At 46.9% G+C, this 18,151-nt stretch overlaps 1 protein-coding gene and 1 pseudogene across 1 annotated transcript in view; both read right to left on the bottom strand.

Moving 5' to 3' along the window:
• KCNK13 (potassium two pore domain channel subfamily K member 13) overlaps positions 1 to 9,063 on the bottom strand; it is a 106,157-nt gene extending 97,094 nt beyond the window's left edge. Inside the window, exon 1 of the mRNA XM_060620529.3 lies at positions 7,784 to 9,063. Coding sequence (XP_060476512.1) covers positions 7,784 to 8,123 — 340 coding nt within the window. The 5' untranslated portion in view covers positions 8,124 to 9,063. The remainder of the gene's footprint in view (positions 1 to 7,783) is intronic.
• A 5,803-nt stretch (positions 9,064 to 14,866) lies between these two features.
• On the bottom strand, positions 14,867 to 17,328 carry LOC144616622 (calcyclin-binding protein pseudogene; annotated as a pseudogene).
• Positions 17,329 to 18,151: the final 823 nt, after the last annotated feature.

The raw sequence follows: 18,151 nt of genomic DNA, 5'->3' as shown, positions 1-18,151 counted from the left end.
AATAACTGAAACAGCCCAGCGTTCACAGGACGGACAGCGTTCACAGGTAAGCTTCTTCATGAAGTTTTAGAAGCTAGCTCCCGAGAGGGATGATCCTCTCATCAATCCCGGGTGAATGCAATCGCCTAAGCCACGCCCCCCGCTCCCTCTTTCCCCATCACCAGGCACCACCGCTCCTTAAACAAGGTGTCACCATGCACCGTCACTGTTCAATGGGACAATACAGTAAAACGCTTCGAAAGCTACTGCGATGGCGTGGGGTGGGGAGCACTTGGGAAAGTACCGAACAGAAACTAGCCCTCTTACACGATCTGGATGGAAAGGTATTTTCTAAGCACAACCACAATGGAAGACATACGCAAGGAAGTATAAAACTGCACAGAAATTAAAAGCGTTTCTAAATCTAATAGATGATGAACAGAAAACAGAAGTGGGTGGAAAGTATGGCACAAGCACCACAAAGGGCCAAAATCCTAAAAATCTAAAGCACACATATACGATGATTAACATGACACCACCCCCCTCGTTCCCGATGGCAACACAGGGGAAGAATTCGCTGGCTCATTCAGGGAAGATGAACTATAAGTGTTTTTAATAAGCACTTAAAACTAATCATCTTTAGTGTACATCAAAGAAACTCTAATTATGAGATTCATTTTTACCAAATTACAACAATATGCTCGAGTCATATGGGAAAAAATGGCTATATGGAAAATAATCAGATACAAAATATGATCTATTTCCGTGACCTTAAGACGTACCTTTCCCCAACATTTTAATTTTTTACTGTTTTTGTTTTGTTTTTTTGAAGTTTATTTATTTTGAAAGAGAGAGACAAAGAGCGAGTGGGGGAGGGGCAGAGATAGGGAGAGAGAGAATCCTAAACAGGCTCCGTGCTCCGCACAGAGCCTGACACGGGGCTCAATCCCACAACCCTGGGATCATGACCTGAGCTGAAATCAAGAGTCGGGAGCCACCCAGGTGCCCCTCCCCAACGTTTTAATGTTGATTTATTTTTGAGGCTGGGGGGTGGGTGCGGGTGGGGAGGGACAGAGAGAGGGGGACAGAGGATCCAAAGCAGGTTCTGCACCGACAGCAGAGAGCCTGATGCTGGGCTCAATCCCAAGATCACGACCTGAGCCGAAGTCAGATGCTTAACTGACTGAGCCACCCAGGCGCCCCGAGATGTTTTTATTCTTGCTGAATGCCTGTTCATGAGGTCAGTTTATAGCTTTATACTGCAGAATGGTGTTTCTCAATATTTTCTTTGAACCGGATATAATTTGATTGCAAAAGCTCTTTCTTCAACTTTGTTCCCATGCAGGGAAAAAAAAAAAAAACAGATCCCAGAAACAAAATTCAGTTCAGCACCACGTAGCTTTGCATACTGACCAGGCCACATCACAAACTTGTCAGCCCAGCTCCTGAGCCCCACGAGCCTTGTAGGATGCTGCTATATGAGCGCCTGTCACAAGCCACAGCCAGGGCCAGGAAGGGGTGCCAGCGTAATTATTTCTGTTAGACTAAAATGAATACGACCGTTGTGGCAAATCTGGAAATCTACCTTGAGTGTTACACCCCGGAAGCGGGGCTTGGCCGGTCTCTGCCAGAGCCTCCCAGATGGGCGCAAGCCATGTTCCCCTTCTTAGCCCAAGCCAGAGCGTCCCTGCATCTGGACAGGCTGCTCTGGGCTAAATCAGCTTGCTCCTCGCGTACTTAACTACCAGCTGGTGAGGAGGTCCACCAAGACAAGAACCGAACACATCTCACCTCCTCTCCACTCCAGCCCGGCCACCAGTTTGTCTATGCTCTGAAGCACAGGGGGCCTTGCCCTAGTCAGCAACATCCCCAAGCCACAGCCGTCCGGACCTCAGAGCTCTCAAACTTTCATGTGCACTTCTAACAAGGTCCGGGATGATGCCGATACCACGGGTTCCATCAACCACTCTCAGAACAGCAAGGATCCCCGGAGGGAAGTGTCAGTCTTCAACCGTATGCCCACTCCCATCAAACGTGCCTCAAGTGCTCCCTGTACCGCCTACATCACAGCCATCTGGGGAAGTTTCTTAAAATGCAGACCCACTGCACGAGCAGCTCCGAGAGAGGGGCCCAAACACCTACATTTTAACATGCACCATACTCCCCTCACGTGAGTTCTTGTAGACGGCAAAGCTTGGGCACTGCCAGTAGAGAATTCTAAACGTCCTTACTGGACCACACCACGGGGAGCTGCTGTGCCTGCCTCGCGTGGCTTCTGACTTTGGCAGAAGGGCTTTTGCTGAATCGCACTTTGCCTTGAGGGGTCCTATGCCACGCAGGAGCACACACTGCTCTTTCATATTTACAGGCTAAAAGCTCTAGAGAGGATGACTCATCACAATACCTACTCCCATTCATGACCATCTGCGAGAAAAATTTCATTCGCGGCTAAAAAAAAAGTTGGGTGTTTTCCAAATGGCCAGCCTGGATAAGAGGAACCATTTAACGGTTGTCTTTGTCTCTTTGTTTTGACAACTGGAAGCTCAGAGCCAAACGTGGGGCTCACTTCTGGCAATTACGCAGGTCCTTTTGACCTAAACCTCTGTGTATTAACAATATGGCTCAGCTCGACTCTCCCACTCACGTGTTCTCATCTCCCCAGTGTCTTAAAGCCATCACCCTCCATTGCTAGTGCGCTGTACGTATGGATGGGTGGTAGGCATCTGAGCCGTCCACCAATATCGAGTCTTATCCACTTCCGGACTCAGGGGAGTAGTGTGGTTCCCCAGGTCCTTGAAGTTGGGTGCGGCCCTGTGATTTGATTTGGTCAATGAAATGTGTGTGGAGGGGACTTGTGTCACTTCCAGGTGGTGGCCACTGAGTTGCTGGTACTCCACACTTCAGCCTTTCCTTCCCCTTCCTGGGCAGTCCTGCAAGCATGAGCTAATGAAGAAGAGTCACAACATAAAAGAAACCTGGACCACGGGGCCCACAGAGGACCAGTCTGGGCAGTCACCACGCCCCAGGGAGCCTGGTGAGAGTAAGAAGTAAACTCCCATTGTGCTAAGTTGCTGAGATTTGGGGATAACCTAAAACCTAAGCCTACCCCGACCATATCATGGGCAAATGACCTCAAGTCCTTTCTGGAGAGAAGCTGAGTTATAAATACACAGCAAATATAGACACAAACTCCTAACAAAAGCCTGTTCGAGAGAAAAGATATTTATAGAAGATTATGTTGAGGATACATGGTCACCCTACTTCTCTGAGTACTTCGGATTCGTTCTTGTTTCAATCTGATCACCAGCCTCTTTCAGAATCAACATTCCCGAGTTGTGTTTTCATAGTCTGCTCTTTTTAAACATACATACATAATATTTACCTATTCATTTAAGTGTATAATCCAATGGCATTAAATACATTCACTCTGTTGTTTAGCCATCATGGTCCCCAACAGAAAGGCCCTCTCCATAAAACAACCCTTCCCTTCTTCCCCCAGCTTCTGGTAACTTCTGTCCTATCTTCCATTCCTACAGAATTTCCCTACTCCAGGTACCTCATATGAGTGGAATTATATAATATGTGTCTGTCTGTGTCTGGCTTATTTCACTAAGTATAATGTTTTCAAGGTCCACCTGTGTTGTAGCATACATCAAAATTCCATTCCTTTTCCTGGCTGAATAGTATTTCATCGTGTGTACCTACCACATTGTGTTTATCCATTCATCTGTTGACAAACACTTGGGTTGTTTCCACCTTTTGGCTATAATAAATAATTCTTTTTTAAAAAATTTGTTAACATTTATTTATTTTTGAGACAGAGAGAGACAGAGCATGAACGGGGGAGGGTCAGAGAGAGGGAGACACAGAATCTGAAACAGGCTCCAGGCTCTGAGTTGTCAGCACAGAGCCCGACGCGGGGCTCGAACTCACATACCGCGAGATCGTGACTTGAGCCGAAGTCGGACGCTTAACCGACTGAGCCACCCAGGCGCCCCTGCTCTGACTTTTAAATCAAAGGTCTCAGACAATCGGTGCATGAAATCCTCTGTTGCATTTTCAGGAAAACGTTGCTTGCTTGTGAACATCACCCACTATCCTATGCAATGTTGCCTATATAAAATCCCCAGGGGAAACATTTTTGAGGATTAGGTGTTGGGATAAGGTTGATGCTTCGTGTTTTCTGATAATAAGAATTCCAGAATGGATCATGATGCCGCCGGGGAACTTACAGCCAGATTTCAAACTTGAACAGTCACTGTTGATGCCCCGACCACACCTCTTGGGACCCCCTTTACCACTTCTGGGCACTCAGGCCGGACTTCAAATGGGCAGCGCCTGTATCTTTGTCAGAGGACTGCCCTTGGGCTGCCCACGAAGGAAAAAAAAAAAAAAAAAGGCCAAAAGTACAGGTTTTCCCCATTATCTGTAAGTCTGCCTTATGCTGCTTTGCTGTTATGAAAGACCTATGTTAATACTTGTCATTGCTAACTGAAAGAAACCAGAGGGTTTTTACTTTAGGAAATGCTAATTGTTTCATCTTTTTACGCCAGTTCAGTAAAAAAAAAAAAAAAAAAAAAAGCAAAAACCACTCCACTTTGGGATGGTGGGGGAAATCCCTACCTGGGAATTATTCTTGTGCTCTCCCTGCTCTCCAAGCCATTTTAACCAATTCCCGACAGGTGTGGGTATAGAGATACCCTGGTACCCTTACCTAGGGTCATTCTGGGCCACGAGCTTTGCATTGTTTCAAGCTTCCACTTGGGATTGAGTGCCAGTAGCCAACTACGGTTCCTGCCCTCACAGCAGACCCCACGGTGACTTACTTCCCCTTCTGGGTCACTTCCTCCTTCACCTGCCTGTGTCCCCTGCACCTGCCGATCCTCTCAAATTCTTGACTCAGTGTCTGCTTCTGAAAGGAACCTAAATGAAGACAAAGCTCCCCTCCAGCAACTTTCCTAGATCCATTTGCTTTCCATATTTCTGTTCTTCTTTACCCTGGTTCTGAAGTTTTATTTACATTTTTAAAAAATTCTTCCATTGTATGCTTTCTTGCATACTTCAAAGTCTTTGCAGCATAAAGCATGGTGGAACTATTTTAGACCAAGAAAACAAACACCCCCCCCCAAAAACCCCATCATGTAATGTTACACTTAAATACAAGATAAAAGATTTACTGAATAGGATCCCAATTTTAAAAAATACCTATGTACATATGTGTATGCACGGGACAAAAGAAAAGCAAGAAATGTGCCAGTTGACAATGATTAACTTGGGGTGATGTCACTGCAGATGGTTTCCCTTTTTTTTCTTCTTTATGTTACAAGGAACGTGAAGCCTCCTTGTCTGTAAAACGAGGACATAGTCATACCTGCCTCATGGAGTTGTGTCGATCGAAATTAAGCGTAAGTGTAATGCAGTAATTAGCTGTATCACATATTTACATGATAATCACAGTATGTGCCTAATATGTACCCTAATAAAGGGTAGCAGGTGCCGTAATTACGAAAGCAATTAATGAAACAATCTAAGAGGAAATGTTAGAATTGAGAAAGTAAAAAAAAAAAAAAACAAAAACAACCCATACTTCAGGCTTTGTAAAGAACATTCGCTTACATGAGCTCATTCTCCCTTGAGAACCCTTGCAGGAGGATCAGGGTTAGGGAGACGGAGTGGGCAGGAGACGGAAACTAATATTTACTCAGTGGCTAACATGTGCCAATGCCAAGGTGGCCACTTTGTAGATGTCTCAGGTGAGAAGCATGGGGCTCAGAATGGGTAAGAAACTTGCCCAAGAGTCGGGACCCATAGCTCCAACTCCAGACTCCTGGTCCAGTTTTCCTTCTGCTCCAACAGGCTCCATTGTGTCATTGCCCCTCAAGAGCCTGTGTCCGTACCTGCCCACCTGTCCGTGACATTCTCAGTTTCGAAGGCACCAACATTCACCAGTCTATACATACAAGCTGCTCCTTCCTATCTCTATGTCCCCGGGGAGCGCCAAGGGGTGGCTTGTGGTGCGTGGGGTGGATTTAGCTCCCCAGTCTCTCCCCAAGCCATCCCAAATGAATAGTCAGTCTGAATAAAAACACCGCACTAGCTATGCAGACACAGAGTCAAGGTCAGCTCCACAGTAATACTTCTCAGCCGGGTTGTTCACCCCAAGTCCTCTCTACGCAGAAATTCTGGAACCATCTTCAGAGACAAAGGAGTTGACACACTGGGGGATTTAGGGAATTCTGCGAAGAGAGCCCGGCAGAGATTGTGGGCTGGGACAGAGAGCCGTGATGACTTGTACTCTCTATCCACCCCCTTACCTACCCCCCCCCCCCCGCCGCCCTGGGGGCACGTGTTCTAATCATCACAGAGAATGCTACCAGAGTATGTCTTGCTACCCTGTAGCTGTCGTGTCATACGGCCTTGCTGATGGGCAGGGGCCCGGTGTGGAAGGGGCCTGGGATTATGAGCGGGACAGCGTAGCACAAAGTGCTTCAGAGAGAGCCCGTGTGTCCCTCACCCTGCCAATCCTCCCCGGCCTGCCTCCTACTCCCCAGCTGAAACCCTGGGCTTTTCTAGACTAACCCTGGGAAATCTTTCTGGACTAATCAGGGCTGAGGGTGAGCTGTTATACTTTGTGCTCCCGCTCCTGGCAGAACATCGACCTAAGACAACCACGCGTGGGAGCTTCCAGCAAGTTTGCCTTATCACCCCGCCTCACTGACAAGCTCTCCTCCCCAGCACAGGGTCCAGAGCCACAGAGCACTCGACGCACCCTGCTGCTGTTCCCCAGGCTCTGGCGGCTGGCAGCTACCACCTTTGCGGGTCATTTTTCAAAGCCCCTCATCCGCTTCAGCTCCCTCCTTTCCTCAGAATTTCCATACCATCTTCCCCAACCCCCTTCTCACTCGATTATGCTTCAAAGGTGAACGGTCTTCAGAGATGCGGTACAAAGACGCCCAACGTTTTCCTTCTGCTGAGAATAAAGGCATAACCGACCATAGCCCTGTCACACTCTTGCTCAAAAACTCTCAATGGCTCCCAATTGCCTCTAGATAAGTTCTAGCTCCTGAGTTTGGCAGTAAAGGTCCCCCTTCATGCCTGTAGCCAGGAGACCTTCCTTCCACTACTCCATATAGATCAGGTAGCTCATGGGGCAACCCCCGAATGCAATTCTCTTCTCTAGAGTGCAAAACGCTTCAGTCTCCATACCTAACACGAACTGGTTCAACCCGAAGGTCACCCCGCCCCCTTCCTTCCCATCCTCATTAGCACTTTTGCCTCCCTGGTTCCCATTTGGTAGTCAGTCCCATTCTCCTCTAAGTGTGAAGCCACGGACAATCTTTTTAATTCCGTGCCTCCCCCTCTAACTAACCCTTGCCTCACGCAGAGTCCTAAGGCAATACATGTTGCTAGGTTCCTGTTCCGATCTGTAAGCTTTCCCCCTAAAGTCACAGGGACTCAAGCTCTGTCTCCTCACCTAGGCTGAAAACCCTTCAGAGCAATTCAAGAATCATCCAACCTCCCCCACCCCGCGAACTGTGCTAACAAGCAGGCCCAGACTCAGGAGGTCTGGGGAGGGGCTGACACCGCATTGCTAACCATCTCCCAGGTGAGGCGGCTGCAGGTGCTCTGGGGAGCACATTCGGAGAAGCGGGGAGGCAACACCACCTGTTGATCAGGCAACGGCTCACATCTGTGCAGCCGGGCTGAGCGCGGAGGCGGAAGACGCCAAGACCGCGAAGCGGCCAGCCGGGAAAATGCCAGCGGGGCCGGCCGCCCCTCCGCCCCCCCAGCGACGCCCACTTACCTATGGTGGACACGACGGTGCCCACGAAGTAGAAGGCGCCGGTGAAGTCCCAGCGCGGCCGGGCGCTGTCCACGCGGATGCCGGCCTCGGTGGCCTCCTCGTAGTGGCGGAGGAAGCCGCGCAGCTCCTCGCGGCTCAGGTTGTGGCGGCGGCTGAAGTTGGCCAGGCGCTCCTCCCAGCGCTGCTTGGCCTGGCGCTCGTGCGCCAGCTCCAGCGCCGAGAAGACGGCGGCGCCGCCCAGCAGGTAGAGCACGATGAGCGCGGCGAGCAGCAGGAAGCGCGCGTTGTCCTCGTTCAGGTGGCCCGGGCCGCAGCTGCAGCCGCAACCCCGGCCGGCCATGGCCGGGCCCCCGGGGGCAGTCCCGCGCTGGGCGGCCGTGGCCGCGGGCCGACTCTCGCCCGGGCCGCCCGGGAGCTCGCGGCTCAGCCCGCCCCCGGACGCCCGACGGCCGGCTCGCCCATGACCGCTGGGCGCTCCCCCAGGCCGCGCGGCTCCCCAGGCCGCCGCCTCGTCGGCCGCTGCTGCTGCACCAGCTCCCCACGTCCGCCTCGACTCCTGGTTTCAAATCCGCTTTGTCGCCTCCGTCCCCACACGCCTTGGAGTTCTAAACGCTCAAGGTCCGAGTGACCCGGGGCACAGTCCGCTTCTTCTTGGCACGAGGACGCGGGCGCTGTTTCCACCCGACGCGCGCCCAGCTCGGCTCGGATTGGGGAGGGGGCGTGGCGCGTCCTCAGCGCAAGTTGGGGCGGACTTGCATTTCTCCCGAGGCGAAGGTCTCGGGGCCGGCGGTCTCCGTCGCTTCAACCATCGCTTCTCAAGCCGCCGACGGCCAGGGCGCGGGGTGTCAGTGTGCCGGCGCCGGTGGTGCCTCCCCAGATGGATCCGTGGTGCTGGGTGCCAGTCGCTGCGTGGCGCGGGGACTCAGGCCTCTGGGTAGTTACCCACCGACTGCCGGGGCTTAGAGACCGGAGCAGGTTCCCGGCGGGCGCACCCCCAGGGACTGCGCGGAGCGGGGTCCACGGGTTCCTACGCCGCGCCGGGCCCCCACGCTGCGCGGCATCCGGCGGGCGGACGGGCTGGAGGAGGAGACCAGAAAGGGAGGTTGGAATGGGCGGACCAGGGAAGTTAGGGGCATCTCCCCCGGGCAGCCTCCCTCTCCTTGCCCGGGCCATGCGCCCTTGGGTCCGGCGCGGGGGCGTCTTCCGATCCCACGTGTCCGCTCCGCCGGTGTGAAGCGCGCGTCCCTAGCCAGCCCCAGCTCCCGGAGAGGGGGCCGAGGACCGGGGGCTGGAGAGTTCCATCCTCTCCATCCGGCCTTGGCCGCCTCAGTGAGCGCCAGAGATTTTGTGCTGCCGGGGCGCAGCGCAGAGCGTTCTCCCCCCACCCCATGCAGAGCAGCGGCGAGGCTCCCCAGCAAACGGGCCAGGGGCTCCCTCCCCGAGACCTCGCCTTTCAGGGGACGCCGGCGCAGCCTCTGCGCTGGACTCTCACCTCCCGGGGAGAGCCCCCTCCGCGCCGCTCTGTCGGGACTGTCCTCAGGTCCCCTCTTCGGCGCGGCTCTGCTCTGCAGAACGGCGCTGGGAGCAGAGGTCCACGCCGGGCACTGCCCTGCCTGGCTGGCTCGCTCCGACGCTGCAACAGGTGGAGCCACGCGGCTGCGGGAGGCAGCGTCTCCACCCCGGCCTCCGCCTCCCGGCCGCGCCGGGCCTCTCCCTTCCCTGGTCTCCGACCGCAGGTGCGGGCTCTGGGCGGGCCCACCCACCCGGGGGCTGCAGCGCTCCCACCCCGGGCGCGCAGATCCGGGGAGTGGGTGCTGAAGAGGTACGTTGGGTGCTTTGCGGGCTTGAGTGGGCCCCTTTTGGGCCAGAAGGGGGCGCTCCGTCTCCTCCAGACACGTCTCGCCCACACCTGTGTACTCAGCCACACACTGCCCCTCCGGAAACACCAGCCCTTGGCATGTGGGAGTGAATACGGATACAGAGAGGAATGGACGCGTGGGCATCTTCAAACTAAGTAGAAGTTCCCTGCCTCCCGAGAAAGTAGTCCCAAGCTCAGAGCCCGCCCATCACCCACTTAAACTCTCCAGGAGCGGAGAATAAACACAGAGCTCGGGATTCCAATACATCTGCCATCCCCTCAGTTCCGTTACCGACTCCTGAATGCCCTTGTTTTATTTAACTTATTGGGGGCAAGAGCTTTAGGTGGTAGTGAGTATGGAGACATGTATACAGCCAGGTGTAAAGTCCGGCAATTACTCCCCTCCCTATTTTACTATGAAAAATTTCAAACATAAGGTTGAGAGGATTTTTATATACCCACTACCTAGATTCTTACAATGAATGTTTTACTATACTTGATTTGTCATTTATCCATTCCTCTTTCTATCCTTCAACCCACCTCGTTCGGATGCATTTCAAAGTAACTTGTAGACGTCCGTGCAACCACCTCCCCACGCTGGCCAGTACCTTTCCCTACATATCATTAAGGAGAGTTCAATATTTACAGATTTTTTTTTCTCGTGGGGTAAAACTTACATACAGTGAAATGCACAGATCTTAGGTGTACTGTTAGATGAGTTCTGACAAATGCATACACCTGCTCAAATTAAACAGCTGTCTATCCAACCTATCAACCAAGTGTCACCAACAGGTCAGTGTTCCCCATATGCTCTTTCTCAGCAAATCCCCACCCACATTCCTCCAGAAGAAATCGCTGTTTTTTGTTTGTTTGTTTGTTTTTTCCCCCTACCATGGACTGGTTTTGCCTTCATGGAACTCAGTTTTGCTTGTTCTAGATCTTCATATAAATGGAATCCTACCGGGGTGCCTGGGTGGCTCAGTCTGTTGAGCGACCGACTTTGGACAGTTCGTGAGCTCCAGCCCCGCGTAGGGCTCTGTGCTGACAGCTCAGAGCTTGGAGCCTGCCTTGGATTCTGTGTCTCCCTTTCTCTCTGCCCCTTCCCCGCTCATGCTCTGTCTCTCTCGGTCTCTCAAAAATGAATAAACATTAAAAGAAAATTTATAAATGGAATCCTACCTTTCCATACTTTTACGTAAAGCATTATTATTATTTTTGAGATCTTCCCATGATATATGTCTCGGTCATTTATTCCTTTTTCTCGCTAGTATTTTTATTGTTTGAATATTCATACCCCTATTGATAGAAACCGGGGCTATTAGAATTTCTTGGCTATCCTAAAACAGGAACATTCTTGTACAAATTTTTGTGGATCCGTTTTCGTATCTCTTAGGTAAATACCTAGGAGTGGAACTGCTGGGTCATAGGGGAGGTGTGTCGTTTTATATGAAACTGCTTAACATTTTTCCAAAGTAGCTGTACTAACCAACAATGCACAATAGTTCCATATGTTCCATATCCTTGTAAACATTTGGCAGTATCAGTCATTGTGATTTTAAACATACTGGTGGGTGTGCAGTGCTCTCTCATTGTGGTGTAATTTGCATTTGCCTGCTCTCTTAATGTGTTTATGGCCATTTGCATATCTGCCTTTGTAAATTATCTGTTGAATATTAATGCTGAAAATATTTCTTGAGATATTGTAAGTTATCTGTTGAATATCTGTTTAAAAATGGATTTCTCTTTTTTATTATTGAGGTGTAGGTATTCCTTATATATATGTAGATCAGTCTTTTCTCAGATACTTTTTTTTTTTTTTTTTAGTAGCTTCACATCCAGTGAGGAGCCCAACATGGGTCTTGAACTCAAGACCCTAAAATTAAGACCTGGTCAACCCACTGAGCCACCCAGGCGCTCCTCAGATACCTATCTTGCAAATATTTTGTCAGTCCATGGCTTGCCTGTTTATTTCCTTAATGATGTTTTCTGATGGTATGTTTTTAATTTTGGTGGAATCCAATTTATCAATCATTTCTTTTATGTTTGGTGCTCTTTTTTATGTTAAGAAATCATCACTTCCCTCAAGGGTGTATAGTTTTCATGGATTTTTCCTCCCAGAAATATTATAGTTTTAGCTTTTATAGTCAGATTATGATCCATTTTGTTTCTATATTGTGTGAGGCAAGAATTAAGGTTCATTCTATCTATATGGATATCCAGTTATTCCAATGCCATTTGCTGAAAAAAACAAGCGTGAATTTTTCAGAAATCTGCATCTTGTTCATTTTTCATCCCTCTTTATGCTAATGCTACAGTATTTAGATTGCTTGTAGCTTTACAGTAGGTCATAAAGTCAGGAAGTGTGAACCCTCCAACTGTGTTGTCAAGATTGTCTTTGGATATTACAAGACCTCTACATTTTTGTAAAAATTATAGAACCAGCTTCTTAATTTCATCAGAAAAAGCCTTGTGGGATCTTCATTAGAATTGTGTTGAAACTATCCTGGGGAGTACTGACCTTTTAATTAATGAATGAGGTTTATTCCTCTATTTACTTCAGTCTTTTGGGTAGTTTTCATGTAGAAGTCTTGCACACTTTTTGTAAATTCACTGTAAAGTATTTTAGGTGTTTTCATGCTATCGTAAATACCAAGATTTCATTTTCCAGCTGTCTGCTGTAGTATATAAACATTTAATGCAAATTAACTTGGTTCCTGCAACCTTAGTGAATTCACTTATAGTTAATTCCTTTAGGATTTTCCATATAATCATGCCATTTGAAATAGAGTTTTGCTTCTTCTTTTCTGAGATTTATTTTTCTTGTCTTACTGCAATGGTTAGGACCTAAGTATAATGGTGAAGAGGAGAGGTGGAAGGAGATATCCTTATCTTGTTCATGATCTTAAGGGAACGCCTTCAGTTTTTCACTGTTAAATAGAATGTTAACTGTGGGTTTTTCATAGATATTCTTTATCAGGTTAAGTTTCCTTTTATTTCTAGTTTTCTGGGAGGTTTTTTTTTTTTTTTTATCATAAATGAGGGCTGAATTTTGCCCAATGTTTTCTCTGCATCTTTTGCAATGATCATATAGTCTTTATTCTGTTAATGTGTAATTGCATTAATTACTTTTCTAACGTTAAGCCAAGCTTGCATTTCTGGGATAACTTCCACTTGGGGTTCCTACTCTTATTTTCACTCTTCTACTTGTTCTGGGTTCACTTTGCTGCTTTTTCCTAGCTTCTTATGGTAGATGCTTAAGTCACTGATTTTAGATCTTTCCTCTTTTGTATTATTAGCATTTTAAAGTTATATTTTCCTGTTAGCCCTGTGCTAGCTGCACCCTAAAATTTTTGGTGTGTTGTATTTTCATATAAATTTGTTCAAAATATTTTCTAATATTTCTTCTTTGACCCATGAGTTATTTAGAAGTGTGTTGCTTAATTTCCAAATATCTGGGTGTGGTTTTTTTTTTAAGACAAATCATTTATTTCTAATATTTTCACTGTGGTCAGAGAATCATATTCAACATGTTTCAATCTTTCTAAACTTATTGTTTTATGGTCCAACATATGATCTACCTTAGTGAACATACCATATGCACTTGAAAAGAATATGTATTCTACAGTTGTTGGGTATAGTGTAGATTCTATAAATATCAATTAGGTCTAGGTAGTTGACAGTGTTTTTCAGATCTTCAGTCTTTACTGATGTTTGTTCTAGTTATTCTATTGATTGGTGAGAGACGAGTATTAAAATCACCAACCCATGATTGTGGAATTGTCTATTTCTCCCTCTAATTATGCCAGTTTTTTATTTTATATACTTTGAAGCTCTGTTATTAAGTATAAGCATTTATAATTATCACATCTTACCGATATAGTAACCCTTTTATTTTTTAATTTTTTTTAACTTTTTTTTTTTTTTTTTTTTTTGAGACAGGGAGAGACAGAGCATGAACAGGGGAGGGTCAGAGAGAGGGAAACACAGAATCTGAAACAGGCTCCAGGTTCTGAGCTGTCAGCACAGAGCCCGACGTGGGGCTCGAACTCACGGACCGCGAGATCATGACCTGAGCTGAAGTCAGACGCTTAACCGACTGAACCACCCAGGTGCCCCGTAACCCTTTTATTTTTATGAAATGTCTCTATCTCTGGTAATGCCCTTTACATTCAAGTTTACTTTATCTGATATTAATCTGTCACCACAGGCTTTTTGTACTTAGAATTTGTGTGGTATCTTTTCCATTTACTTTTATCCTGTTTCTTTATGTATTTAAAGTGGATTAGTTGTGAACAGCATATTGTTGAGCTTTGATTGGTCTGGTTTTATTTTTGGTTAGGTCTGACAATCTACACTTTTGAACTGGATTGATTAGATCAATGATGTTCAAAAGAATTTCTGTAATGATGGAAATATTTTGTAAATATTTGTGCTGTTCAATATAGTAGTCTGATATGGTGGTGACTATTGAGCATTTGAGTGCCACTGAGGAACTACATTTTTAATGTTAATAATTTAAGTTGAAATATTACATGTGGGTAGTGGCTATCATCTTAGACAACATAGGTTGAGCCCATTTATATTAATGTAGTGATTTATGGGACTGGATTCAAGTCTACCATTTACTATTAGTTTTGTTTGTCCCCATTGGTTTTTGATCCTCCTTTCCCATCTTCTTTTGGATTAACTGAATATTTTTTAGAATTCCATTTTATCTCTTGACTTTTTAGCTCTATGCCTTGGCATTAGTTTTAAGTGTTTACTCTAGGAATTAGCTTTTCTTGGTCCTCTAAGAGTTACTATTGTACAACTTAGTGTAAGATATAGAAACCTTGCAACTGTACAGGTTCATATCCCACCCTCTTCCCAACGTTTACTGTGGTTGTTATTCAAATCACATCTCCATATGCTAAAACCTCACAATACAATTTTTTGCTTAAATAGGAATATACATTTTTATGCAAAAATTCAGATTTTATATTTATTCATTCTTACATTGGTCGAAATTGACGTCAGGAATTTATAGGCAAACAATAACTTATTTTCTACCTCCTAGCTGAACAAAAAATACACACAATGTGGCCTTATCATTAGACAAGACTTGCATTTTTTACATTTCTCACCAAGAGTGCAATATTGTCCTTGAACAAAATACCCAGATTACCAAGGAAACCATCTTTGGAGGAAGTGTTTAATAAGCATATTTTATTTAAATAAATCCTCTGTGCAGCTCACCAGCAGTTCCTTATTGGAAACATCAGTATTTCCATATCACAGTTCCCAAGAGGACTTTAAAGGCTCAAAATTCAGTGTCTCCTTTGGCATGCTTCTCTCTTGATTCTACCCATCTCCATCTTCATACATTTTCTGGAGAATGTTCATCAGTCCCTCACCAGGATCTGTTTCAGTGTCACAGGAGGGCTTTTCTTTTTCTTTGTGTCCTTTCTCAGCCCGAGTCAAGTAGGCCCACTGCATGCTTTGCGCTTTCTTTATACAGAAGGTGAGGACTGTACAGTCTTGACTTTTTTTGAAGCACCTTCCACAGAGATGGGTTTCAAGAGATTATTCAGTCATGGAGTAACTCTTCTCATTTAGATTCTTTATCAAAAGATCAAATGGCCTCTCTGTGAAATGCACCTGCACATTCTCAGTGATGAGCTGGTGAACTCTGGTGACGTCTGTGAAAATCTACATTACCTTATCTGCCCGATCTCATCAGTCATTGCCGATTTTCACCATATATCCCGTTGTAATGGGAGCAACCACGGCAGCTGGCTTTCCATTGTCAAGAAGTTCTGCTTTTCTCTGATTCCTACTGCATCATGTTCTTGGTTTCTTTCTCAATCTTGGATTTTTCAGTTGTAAGGGTAGCACGTGCTCTTTTTCTAGTGGCCTTTTTCAGCAGTACCTTCACCTCTTCTAGATCTTTCTGAAGCTTCCAACTTCCATCTGCAATGGAGTGACCCTCGGTTTCTGCAATCAGCATTGATTTAAAGAAGCTTCCTGTCCTCTGGCTGGTATAGCGGGGTGGGGTGGGGGAGGGGGGAGAGCGGTCGGAGTCTCTTCGGAAGCTGAAACTGTGGTCCCACAAGGCCAGTGCTGCAGCTGCACAGGGGAGAGAACAGGGATGCGGAGCGCACTCACCGGGTGCAGACCCGCCTAGTGTGAGGCCCAGCCTGCCTCCTCAAAATAGATTTCTTAAGAGGAAAAAAAAGGTCTTTTATATTTGTGCAGATATTTGCTCTTTTCTTTTTTTAATGTTTTTATTTTTAAGAGAGATTGGGAGGAGGGGAGGGGCAGGGAGACAGGGAGACACAGAATCCGAAGCAGGTTCCAGGCTCCGAGCTGTCAGCACAGAGCCCAAGGCGGGGCTCGAACTCTCCAATAGTGAGATCATGACCTGAGCCGAAGCCGGCCGCTTAACCGACTGAGCCCCCCCCCCCCAGGCGCCCTGATATTTGTTCTTTCTGATGACTTTCCTTCACTCCTGAATATTTGAGCTTCTCTAGGGTATGTTCTTCCTTCAGCCTGAAGAATGAACCATAGCATTTCTTGCAGTGCAGGTCTGCTAATTCTCTTAATTTTCTTTCATCTGATAATGTGGTTGTTTTGTCTTCATTCCCGAAGGATATTTCCGCTGGATAGGATATACATTGCCGAGGTTACCTTTCCTTCTGCGCGTTGGAAACATTTCATGTTGTCTTCTGGCCTCATGTGCCTGAGGAGAGCTCGGCTGTCAGGTCGCTGTTCCTGTTCCTGCTGGCTGCTTTCAAGATTTGTCTTTGTTTGTCTTCACTAGTTTCAGTAGGAGGCACCCAGTGGGGGTTTCTGTGTGTTGCCCTGTTGCTTATGCACTGAACTTCTTGAATCTGTACATTTGTGTCTCACCAAATTTTTAGCCATTATTGCTTTAAATAGCTTCTCTGCCCCATACTTCATCTCCTAGGATTCCAGCCCCATCGAAGTTAAACCGTTAGATGTTATCCTTCAAGTGTCTAATTCCCACCCGCCCCCGATTTTCAGCTTTATTTTTTTTGGTTCTTCAGATTGGGTAACTTCTGTCTTCAAGTTCCCTGACTCCTCTGTCATCTCCATTTTGCTATTAAACCCATCTACTGAAACTTTTAATTTCAGATTGTGAGAAAACAGAAAATGCACAGATTGGTTCATGCCCCCAGTTCCTGAAACCCTTGTAAATTCCTAAGTGGTCACAGCACTAGGAACATCTTATGTTCTAATGGGGTGGCTCTGGGTGGGTTCGTGGACTGGGGCTGGTCACCAGAAAGACCAAACTGTGATTAGAAACTTGGAACTTTCAGCACCGCCCCCCCCCCCCCCCGCCATTCTATAGGGTGGGGGAGTGGGGCTGGAAATGGACTTTATGATTGATCGTGCCTCTGTGAGGCAGCCTCCATAAAACCCCAATAGTCCAGGGTTTGGGGAGCTTCCAGGTTGGTGAACACATCACACAGGGAGGGTGATGCACCCAAACTGCACAGGGACAGGTACTCCTGCGCTCAGGACCCTTCCAGATCTCACCCTAGATACGGCTTCACCTGGCTGTGCACCTGTGTCCTTTATCATTCCTTTAACAAACTTGCAGGAAGTGTTCCCTTGAGCCCTTTGAGCTGCTCTAGAAAATTAATTAAATCTGAGGAAGGGTAATGGGAACCTCAGATTTGTAACAGAGGACAGAGGAGCCAGAAGTACAGTTGACAACCTAGACTTGCACCTGGCATTGGAGGGGGGTGGGCAGCCTTGTGGGACTGAGCCTTGTCCCTGTGAGATCCGACGGCACGTCCAGTAGACAGCGTCAGAATTTCAGCTGGAGGACACCTGGCTGGCATCTCAGAATTGCTTGACATGGGAAACACCTGCACACATCTGCTGAGCACAAGTGTTTTGAGTGTGGTAGTCATGTGAGCGCACAGGGGGGAACCGCTCCCCTCCCCCCACTACACAGATATGATAGTTTCCAGTTCTAAAGTTTCCATCCAATTCTCTAAAAATGATCACTCTGCTGAGATTTGCTATCTTTTCATTCAACGTGGTTTTTTTTTTTTTTTTTTACACTCTTGAACACAATTTTATTAGCTGTTTTAAAAATCTTTGACTACAATTTCTGGGTAGGTCTCCTTTGCCTGTCTTCTGAGAATGAGCCATGTGTTTTTATTATGTATTGATTTGGATCATATGCTAAGAATTGTTAACTGATATATAATTTATGATAAGCTGTAGAAACTCTGAATTCTGTTATGTTCCTCTGAAAATAATAATTATTCTTACATAATGTCTCCCCTTGCGATGGGAAATAGCTCAAGTTTTGGTTCAGTTATTTTAGCCTTAGCTGTGCATGAACATTTCACTGGTCAGCCAGATATTTGGTCAGCCAGATACACAGAATTTGGGAATCCTCTCTCTGGCTCTTTTCTGTTGTTTCCCTCTTCCTGCTCAGAGGCTATGGTTGCTCCAAGCCCTGTACTCTGGGTCTTCCAGGCAGCAAGACTATA

The sequence above is a fragment of the Panthera onca genome, chromosome B3 (genome assembly GCF_046562875.1).
Source record: "Panthera onca isolate mPanOnc1 chromosome B3, mPanOnc1 haplotype 2, whole genome shotgun sequence".
NCBI classification, from domain to species: Eukaryota; Metazoa; Chordata; class Mammalia; order Carnivora; family Felidae; genus Panthera; species Panthera onca.
This window is presented reverse-complemented; position numbering and strand designations above follow the sequence as displayed.